The 11,489-nt window shown below is 33.8% G+C and overlaps 1 protein-coding gene across 1 annotated transcript; it reads left to right on the top strand.

Moving 5' to 3' along the window:
- Positions 1-5,275: 5,275 nt before the first annotated feature.
- LOC110900003 (probable 2-oxoglutarate-dependent dioxygenase AOP1) lies at positions 5,276-11,253 on the top strand. Its single transcript, XM_022146907.2, has 3 exons — positions 5,276-5,676; positions 8,583-8,904; positions 10,838-11,253. Exons 1-3 carry the CDS (start codon positions 5,309-5,311, stop codon positions 11,081-11,083), a joined length of 936 nt encoding a protein of 311 aa, XP_022002599.1. The 5' UTR covers positions 5,276-5,308; the 3' UTR covers positions 11,084-11,253.
- Positions 11,254-11,489: the final 236 nt, after the last annotated feature.

Below are 11,489 nucleotides of genomic sequence, written 5' to 3'. Positions count from 1 at the left end.
TGAGTTGACACGTGGAGTTCGAGCCTTCTCACCGATAAGTGACGTGTCCATGGGGTATGGCGGGACTTGGGTTGAGGCGTGACTTGGCAGTTTATTACAAAAAATTAAAAAAAATACACACAACATTAAAAAAAAGCCTTAAATTTTATTAAATTAAACGATTACAAAATAAAAAAAAAACTAAAAACGATTACAAAATAAAAAAAACCTAAAAATTACAAAAAAAACTAAAAACGATTACAAAATAAAAAAAAACTAAAAACGATTACAAAATAAAAAAAACCTAAAAATTACAAAAAAAACTAAAAACGATTACAAAATAAAAAAAAACCTAGAGCGTTAGGTAAATTTCAAAAAGCGCGAGCTTGTCGAACGGCTATCGCTCCTTGCCCCGAAATTCAATGTTCGCCACCGCCACCCGGTACTCGTGGCTTAACTCACCGCTCGGAACGGCTTCGTAGGAGGCTTTGAAACGATCAAGCTTGGGCCGTAGCTCGCGCCATTTATGTTGGCACGCATTTAAGTTGTGTCGGTCGTGTCCGACGTTATGTCGGTTGCTTGCAAAGGTTCCGGCCAATATCGGGGTTGAATGGGTTGTCGCCCCCTTCATAGCGTCAACGACGCTCGTGACGAGAGCTAGCTCTTCTTCGTGTGTCCAAGAGGCCATCGGTCAAGTGGGTTGGGGTAGCGGGTTCGATCAAGTGGGGTAGCGGTGGACAGCGATTGTTTGGGTTGAGGTAGCCGGTGGGGTTGAGGTTATATTTATAGTGATGTTGATGGGTTGGGGTGACCGCTTGGCTTGGCCAAACGGTTACAATTTAAATTTTAAAATTTAAACACTCTCTATGACATGGCCACCAAGCGAATAAGAGCCCGCCACATAGGATCGCTAGCCCGCCCCACGCCCGGCTTTAAACTCCCGCCCCTTGGGCCACGACCCAAGCCCACCCGGGGTGGTGGCTTGGGCGTTTTCAGCCAACCCACGCCCCAACCCAAGCCCGATACCCCACAGTCTTAGCTAGCCGCGTTTGAATACAAGGGTTGGTGAATCCGAGGGTGGAGAGATTTAAAGGAGAAAACAAGAGCATCCATAATTGGTGTTTTAGCGAGTTTTTGGAAAATGCTTTGGTGAGCCCCAATAACCTCCTGCTTTGGTGGGTTTTTTAGTGCCTCATCCTATGAAAGGATGGGGTTAGACATATTAGACCATAGGATATGGTTTGAATAGTCTTCAAAGAGACTATCCGTTACGTAGGCGTCATCTTAGTAATGGTGAAGGACTATCCCCTTAGGGACTACCTAAGGGTGTGATGGGTAATCCCCCCTCCCCCCTTTTATTATTATTTTTTTATTTAATTAATTAAAACAAAGTAAATAAAAATAAAAAACCTTACATTTAAATAAAACTAAAGTTACATTTAAATAAAAACTAAAAAAAACAACACATTTAAAAAAAACCTAAAGTTACATTTAAATAAAAACCTAAAGTCCACCTTGTCTCGACTGGGCTGCTTACCTTAGTTATTGGGCCACAATGTGTTTTGGGTTGGGCTGCCTGTTGACTGGACTACGTGTTAACTGTTACTGTTTAACTGTGCAATTATTAGAGCAGGCCCAATAACTCAACAGATAACTGTATGCATTCTATATGTTAGATACATGTAGGATATACGTGATTACTTGTATCCAAGCCTGATCCTCACTGGTAACCATGTTAGGACGTGGTGACCAGCATACTTGACCAAGTAAATTGTCTGCCGAGCAACCCAAGGTGAGTTCACAACTTCTAAAGCATGCGTTCCCGGTGGTTTGGGAAAACGGAACTTAAACCAACGCTATCCCTTGTAAGGGATACAAACCTATTTTCTCCCCTTGTGCGGGACCCTTAGTTAATTACTGTTTATACTGGATGCAACAAGCAATACTAAACGAAACTCTGTCACTCAAGTCCTCACATCTTAATACCGATTAGTCGCCGGGGCCTGGCGAACGGGTTATTAGTTGATAGCGCTATTTAGGTCTGACTAGCCTCACACCGACCCTTGTTACTGGGAATGGGAGTGAACTAATAGACTCTGGCAAACCGTCAATGATGATAGAACATTGACAAACGGGGCACTGCGGAAACGTACGGTTAAGTAGTATTCGGTATTGTAAAAACAGTTTAGTAGCTTACTTATGGGGTAGCTCCCCATGGCATGTATAAATGAGTAAATTAACTGGTTAAAACAAGTTTTTGGAAATTAAAATCTGGTCGAACTCGTGGACTCGCTAACATTATGTTGATACCCTACTGCATGCTTTGCAGGTACCCAGTGACTCGGGAGCTTGCAGCTTGGGGATGTGTAGTGGTCGTCTAACCCATGCGTTGGGTTCTAAATAAACTTGAACTATGAACTTTGTTTTAAACTGTTTTGTCTATGCTTCCGCTACTTACCTAAACTACTATTTGAACTTAAAACTTTTGAACTTTGATTATGATATTTGCTAACCCTGTGGTTAGTGAATATTACTTATGTTATTAATTAAATTGCTCAGTGTAATTGGTGACTGGATCCTGGTCATGTCACACACCTAGCAGTGGTACTCCGCATGTGGATTTTGGGGGTGTGACAGTAAACATTATCTAGTAGTATAATGTTAACAATGTATGTGTATTTCTAAATGTCTGAGGGGGAGTGTTATGAATGCAGACATTCAGGCCCATAGCCCAAGCCTGACCTAATGTTAATGGGCTTTAGGGTTGTTGTTGTTGTATTGATTTATATATATATATATAATATATGTACACTCAATGAATATGAATTCTCTTATTTTTCTATACTTCTCATTGTCTCTATATTCTCTATAGTATCGTTTACATATTAGATGTTGCTATTAGGCCGTTGTTTTACAACATTTCCTTATATAACTACAAGTATGTGCGTTCACGTGCTTGACTACAAAATCCTCACTACACTTCCTAAAAATGTTAGTTTTATTGATCAAGAACCCATTTTAGAACATCAGTTTAAGTGAAAACATATATGATTAAATAGGAAATAAATATTTTTTAAATTAATTTTGAGAGAGAATCTCGTATTTTCGTGGAAAATGTTATTTAATAACATAAATATTGTCCATAATACTATTTTGCATTCATGAAATAAACCATCATTTAATTTCCACAAATTTATAAAAATGAAATCATTTCACTTAAACCATTAATTTATTTTAATACATGGTTGATGTTAGTTTTCCTCAAAATATAGGCAAACTCCACTTGTACAAGAAACTATATATATCTGTATATAGTTTCTTTACATTTTTTCTGTAAATCCTTTCGTGTATGCTACACACACAAGATAGCATATCAACTATATATTAAACGTGATTAATAGTTAAATTTATGTTCACATTTTTATTAATACTAATAATAATATAACAAAATATGAAAAAGTAAAAAAAAATAACAAAAGTATTATAAAATAAAATAATATAAAAAAACATAACTATTACTTTTGACTTTACAATAAAATAATATATTTAAGTAGTTAATCATTACTATATTGACTAATTTGGTATATTAATCCAAATTATGGGTGTATTTATCATATCCCATATTTTATATAGTTACTATAATAATATATTTTATTTAATTATTTTAATATAATATTGATACCGGTATTGATTCTACCAACCGTTTCTCATATTTGTTTTTATGGTTTTTGATGGATCTAAAACACGTGTCGACATTCTTTTAATATATTATATTATGACTATATTTTTAGGTTTGTTTCTTTTTTTTTTTACTATACCGAGTGACATTCTGAATCAAACTAGCACCGCTAGCTATCGACCAAATTAACACCTGCCAATATCACTTTGTGCATGTGAGGATTTTTTTATTATTTTTTTTTTTTGAATTGTTATATCGAATGAGAGTGATTATACTGTAACGAACTCAACTATTTCCCGCCGCACTTCCCGGACAAATCACACTTGTTGTATATTATCAAAGCAACACTTTCACCAAATTTTTGTTGTTTAGAAAATACAATAGCTGTATACTAACTGGTATCGAATAAGCCCATGTGTTTTAATTTGTTTTTATATTAATGCCAAGAATTGACATATTATATTTAATGATTTAAATTGTGTTTTTAAATTAGTTAGTTTTTTTTTTGAAATGTAAACTTCATTAAAGAACCACCACCCCAAAAACGGGGGGGGGGGGGGGCACAAAAAACGCAACAAAATTACATAATTACAAATTTACACCAGTTTTCCAAGATAAGCTCTTAAATTTCGTTCTATTCTTAACCCAAAGAAACCCCAACGCTTTCACCTCACTAATAACCTTCTCTATTCTAACTGACACATTCCTGAACCTCGCTTCATTTCTCGCCTTCCAAAGACTCCAACATGCTATGATCATCACACCTTGAAAAATAAGATTTTCCGGCTCCTTAAGACCACACGTCAAATAAGACTCCAACAAATCTTGATCAGAGAACGCAAAGATTTGCAGAACACGGCACCAATTACTAATATAATTCCATACAACGTTGGCCGCAAGGTAACTTGTAAAGAGATGACTCACCTCGTCTTCTCCTTCGTTGCAGAACCCACAGTTCGAGTTCTGAATATTAATATTTCTTCTCCGCAACGCTTCGATCGTAGGAATCCTGTTAAGGACCGCACGCCATGCGAAAATGTTACACTTGACAGGAACCCACTTACACCACTTGAAGTTCGAACCGGTACTCGATCCCCTGCCCTTCAGAATTAGTTAGTTAAAAATTATACATTTATATAATTTGGTTTAAATAATACTTCATTAATTTGTATAATTTAAAGTTACAATGATAATTTATGTTGAAATCTTTTAGTATTAAAATTGAATAACGAAATTTAATGAGGTTTTATAAACGGTAAATGCATGTGTCAACACCATAAAAAACCTATATCGATCGAACCGTCACGACCCCGCTACAACACGCGACCTACCGTAACACTAAGCTTTTTTTACCATTGTTATTTACCTTGATTTTTTACCTTCTCTTATTATTATTATTGGAGTTGTACCGAGTGCCAACGTTATGAGAATACCGTAACGAACCAAAACCAAAACCATACTAATCGAATTTCCTATGTATAACGGACCGAAATGATACATACCGAATCACCGCCATGTCATGTGAAAAAATCGCAGTCCGCCACGAAGCATGGGTTACCTGACACCTACTTTTCACTATAAAAAGCATGGAAAGGATACAAATCTCTTTCAACTCAATACACTACTCGATCTCTTTTGAACATAAGAATCATGAATTCTTTAACACAATCCAAAATTCCTGTACTTAACATAGAAGGCTTGAAACCAGGTACAGAATCTTGGATCATGGCATGCCATAAAGTGAGACATACACTTGAAGAGTACGGTTGCTTTATGGTTGTCTCTGATGAGTTTTCTCAAGATTTCACGAAGGAAGTTTATGCAAACATAAAAACCCTATTTGACCTCCCATTAGAAACCAAAATGAAGAATACTTCTGCTAAGCCTTTCCATGGTTATGTGGGTGCAACTCATACTCGTCCACTCTACGAAAGCATGGGGATCGAGCAACCTACGAGTCTGGATGAGGTCGTACGCCTTACAAACCTCATGTGGCCTTCAGGAAATGATCAATTCTGGTAACTAATTACTTCTTCATATATAATAGTTGGAAATATATATATAGGGGAGGGTTATCTTGAGAACGCTAAATATTGCGAGAACCGTGAGAACAAATGAAAAAACCAATCAAAACCAATTTTTTTTAATACAAACCTCATTGTAATTAAGATACAACATCAAAAAAAGAATTTACAACATCAAATAATTCATTTCTCCTTTCAAAATCACTCTTTTTAGATTTTTTACACATGTGTAAATTTCCTTTATTTACGAATTCACGTAAATTTAAACGTGTAAATTAAACTTCTAACATTGTATTCGAATAATAATGATAAGTGTAGAAAAAAATTTTGAATTTGAATTGTTTTTTTACCAAGTTCTTGCGGTTTTTTCATTTGTTCTCATGGTTCTCACAATATTTAGCGTTCTCATTTAAACCTTCCCCTATATATATAGAGGCCAGTTAACGTACATCACGTACGACAGATAATTACGCACGTTCATTTGAAAATCACGCATGTTAGAAACTAAAAAAAAAATCCAAATCACACATGTTGGAAAACATTAATTACGCATGATGAAAACATTAATCACGCACGTTATACACATAATCACGCACGTTGTCGTACGTGATCTACGTTAAGCCGTATTGTATTTTACACTTATATATATATATATATATATATATATATATATATAGGTAGAGGATCCTGTAAAAAGTACTCAAAGTGTGAGAAGTGTATTATAACACTATATATAATACTATATAACACCATATAAACACCGTATAACAATATATAATACCATATAATACCATATAACACTATGTAAAACTATATATATCATTATATAACAAATATAACACTATAGGTTGTCTGATAGCATGTCTATTATAGATGTATAGTGTTATATTTGTTATATAATGATATATAGAGTTACATAGTGTTGTATGGTATTATATGGTGTTACATATTGTTATACGATGTTTATATAGTGTTATATAGTATTATATATAGTGTTATAATACACTTCTTACACTTCTCACACTTTGAGCACTTTTTACACTATCCTTACCCTATATATATATATATATATATATATATATATATATATATATATATATTATTTAAGTGTAGATATTATTATTTAATTTAAATTATTAAATTTAATATTTGTTACAAACATTTAATAAATTGCGAATAAAGTTCCATAAATTATCTTATTCATTATTTATATTAATTACTAGGTTAGAAATTATATCTTAATAACTAAAACAAATATCGAGTATTTTCATAACGAGGGTGGAGAGAACGATTTTCTCATTTATATTAGTTACTAGATTAGAAATTATATTTTACTAATTGAAACAAATATCGAGCATTTTCATAACGAGGGTTGAGGGAATGATTTTCTTGCTAAAAAAATAATTAATTTATTTGATATATTTAAAATACAAGAAGGATAATAACTACATCTATCATACTAATAAATTTATCCAAAAATAATCATCCTTTAAGATGCAACTCAAGTCCATATATTTAAATTTTAAAGTTATATAACTTAATAATTATCCATAATTTATACTTATCTAATGAATTTAAATATTATTTTGTAGCTATAAGTTTATCTAATTGGCTAATTACTATATGCCTAATCTAAACATTTCAACAATATTTTTAGAACTAATAAATTAAGACCACTGTTATTTAAATAAAACTTGAGTTCACGTAGTGAGAAAGTCGATGATACAGTTTGTCTTCTAATCGATGATTCAAATGTTTTCGTATTTATAAACTTGACAAACATCACAAGTTTTAATCATACATAAAACAAAATTTTGTCCGGATATCAGAAAAGTGTCTTAAAATATCGTTTTACAATTGTTAAATCTTCGTTATTAACTATTTGATATTTTATTTACTTAAACCGTGTAACACACGGGGTTATAACCTAGTGTGTATATATACATATATATATATATATATATATGTGTGTGTGTGTGTGTGTGTATCTTAGTTAATAATCTTTCATTCTGGAAGTTCGCTTCGAATTAGTTACCAAACTAAGCATTATATGTCTTAGAGTAAACTAAAATTTTACACCCTGAGGTTTACAGACGCAATCGTTTTACTCCTATTTTTAAAATCAATCAATGTTACATCCCGTGTAAGCATAGCTATTCTTTTTTGTTTATTTATCAATGACTAATGTGAAATAACTAGTGGAATCCCCTGCGCTACGCGATGAGAATCTGGTCATTGTTGGTTTGGTTCATTTCGGATGTAGTAACCAGAATAGAAAACCCAAAGTAAATTACAAAAGGGTAAACAACTTCGCTTTATATAAAAAAAAACCCTAAACTGTGAGATAACTTTGATGGTGTGTACGTTTGTGTTTCTATTGATCATGTACACTACTATTTACAGGTCAAGTTTTAGTAAATTGTGTCAGAACATAAATCAAAATAAATACGTTACTGCAACGTAATAAGAATTTTATAAAATAGCATATTTTTAAAGTTACAAGAGAAAAACACATATTTGCTCAAAACTTATTAGAATAATAAAATAACATAAAAAGTTTAGAAAAAAAAAAACCAATTAGTTTCAAGTACCTATAATTAACACATGTCTCAAACACAATTAGCTTTCGTATTTTACATATGATTTCATAGATAAAATATCATTTAGTCTCAAAGTATACAAATGAAATCCAGAAAAAGATTTCAAATTCAAGTTAAGATTTTATTGTTGTTTTTTCACGTATCTTGTACATTTTCACCAATCCGGCATTCCAGATCAAGTAATCGGTTGACCCTCATCATGAAAGCAAAGAAACGTATAGTTCAAATGAACATCCCTATGTTGTAAACCTATAGAATTCTTACTTTGTTAGTATGTAATCGACCCTTGTTTTTCTTCAGTAAAACTATTCATTCCTATGCAAATTTAGTGGCGAAACTTGAAAACCAAGTGCGGAAGATGGTGTTCGAAAGCTATGGACTCGAGAAATACTATGAATCCTTCAATGAATCGGTGACATATGTTCTTAAACCAAATAAATACAGACCACCGAAATCAAATGAGGGCAATGTGGCTGCCAAGATGCATACGGACAAGAACTTATTTTCGATACTCAGCCAAAACCAAATGAATGGACTGGAAGTTCAAATCAAGGATGACGAGTGGATGGCTGTTGAGTTCCCTCCATCATCCTTTTTCATCATGGCAGCTGATGTTTTCATGGTAAGATCAAGTATTGTATACATTACTCATGGTTATTGCAAATTACGACAAACAACTTGTGTGGTCACTAAAGTTAGACCACCCTCAATGGGTGGATTTTGGGCGTTTTCAGCCCCAAAACGCCACCTCACCATGTTCTTTATTAGACCATGAGTAGTGGGAGGGGAAGATAATCCCTAAGCCTTGTGCGTTTTGCGCCATGTGGCAGTCTAGTCATTATGTGAACATTATATGGCGTTATCTTAAAACGAGTGTAGTGGGGCTTGAAATCTTGCAATGATTAGATATTTTAATAGAATTAAATAAAAAATAAAAAAAACCCTCAAAAAAAATGCTATTGGTCATCCATTTTGAATCAGGCGTTTTAAACAAAATGTTCGAGGTATTTTTGTTTTTAAAAAATGCTCGCAGGGGTGATTACCGGGCGTGTTTGGTGGAAAAAACGTTAAAAAAAACCCCACTACCGGTGGTCTTAAACCATGTGCAGTGGGAGGGGGAAGACCCTTGGGCATTTTGCGTCATGTGGCGGACCGGTCAACATGTGGGCATTGTGGGACATTATGTTAAAAGGGGTATAGTGGGGCTTGAAATCTTGCAATAATTAGATATTCTAATAGAATTATTTAAAAAATAAAAAACCATCAAAAAAATGCTATCCGCCAAAGAAACAAGTGAAAGCGTTTAAAAAAGGACGCCCCATCATTTTTTTCAAAAAATAAAAGCCCCCGGGGGCGGTTCCGAGGCGTGTTTGGGCGTTCTTTTTGGGAAAAAAACGCCAAAAAACCCTAACTAGGGTAATCTTATGAAGGTTGTTTTTAATTTGATACCATTTTAGAGGGTAGTTTTCTTGCCAAGTTTTTAATTTGATACCATTTTAGAGGGTAGTTTTCTTGCCAAGAACTAGAAAACACTGATGGTCATGAGGGTCATGTACTTTTTTTGGTATAAAATATATATTGAGTGATATGAGTGAGTGTTTGAAATACGTGGTGATGATGTCACAATATTTTGGGTTTCTTTTTAGGTGGGTTTTGATTGTTTTTAGATAATGAGTGTACTTTTTGATATGCTAACTAATTAGACACGTTTTGAAGCGTTTTAGATGTTCTTGTTGTGGATGCTCTTAGAAACAAATCTAGTTTGACAAATATTGTTTGAAATTTCAAATTGCTTTAGAAAAACAAAACACCTTATGATAAGCTTTGAGATTGTTTCTAATAGCAATTTTCTGATCAGATTTTGTATTTGTTAACTTCCTTCTGCGATATGATTTCTACAAAACAAAACAGGACACCCTGAGCATCACACTCGAAGAGGGGTCCTCATTTGATCACCAAGTGAGACTGAGATTTTGATCGGAAATATAAAATGTATAAGTAAAGTGAGAGTTGGAAAGTTAACGAGCCGATGAACAAATGTTATATGAGGGAATTTGGGTTGATGTTACTTTCACCTGGTGTGCTCTCCGTTGGTGAGCATAATTGTTTTTGTAGGGACTTCTTCAATTCTAATGGCCATAAATAAACATTCCTTTTGTCATGAGTATACCTCTTTTGCCACGTAGGTATAACAGAATTGTGCATGGATCAGTTCGGCTTTAATTTTGACGAAGTGGATATTCCACTAACTTTTGCGGGTCGGGTTTTGAGTCATATAAACTCTTCAGGTTTCCCACAACACATAAATGAGTGTTACTAATTACTAGTTACTTTATATATGTACGCATTTCACTAAACTGTATTAAGGCTTCCATTGACATAACTATTTGATTACACAGGCAAAATTTTGTTTTCTTGACTTGAAATCTCCTCTTTTGCGAAAATTCAAAGAAATAACACTTAATTAACGCTCCTAGCGGCTTAACTATTGGATTTACCGACACTTCACTCGCTATCACAAAAGATTATTATATAACTTGTGACTGTGTAATTAGGCATGGAGCAATGGCAGGACAAAAGCTGTTCGTCATCGAGTGGTCATGAACGGGCAAGAAGACAGGTACTCCATAGCCTTATTTTCATTCAAGAAAGGGATTGTAGAAATACCTGAAGAACTAGTTGATGAAGACCACCCACCAAGATTCAAGCCTTTTGACAATTATAAGCTTCTTGAGTTTCATGTCAAAAATCCTCCGCCTTACTACGATGAACGTGTCATAGAATTATTTTGTGGAAACTAAAAAGCTCCCTCCTAAGAATGCCATAGAATTTCTTGAGTGTTCTCGTTTAATAAGTTTCTATGCGATCGGTCATATGATCTTAGTTTTGTAAGACTTTAATCTTTTGATCGGTTGTAAAACATTTAAAGACACTTTTAATAAAAGGTGGCATCAGAGGTTTATTTCCGGTACATTGAGGAACCAGCTATACATACATACATGATATATAAATGATATATATAGATGGTGAATAATATTCTTGTATGTATTGGATAAACTACGAAGATTAAATGGCTAAACTAGAACCTTGAGCTCGTAATAGTATTGTTTTATACATTCTTCAAGGTGTTGTCACTTGAAACTGTTCTAATGTTGTTTCGTTTTCAGCACTTGCAAAAACAACTTTCTCAACAAAAACACAACAATG

Source organism: Helianthus annuus, chromosome 13, assembly GCF_002127325.2.
Source record: "Helianthus annuus cultivar XRQ/B chromosome 13, HanXRQr2.0-SUNRISE, whole genome shotgun sequence".
In the NCBI taxonomy this organism is placed as follows: domain Eukaryota; kingdom Viridiplantae; phylum Streptophyta; class Magnoliopsida; order Asterales; family Asteraceae; genus Helianthus; species Helianthus annuus.
The sequence above is the reverse complement of the archived record's forward strand: the minus strand, read 5'-3'. Positions and strand labels throughout refer to the sequence as shown.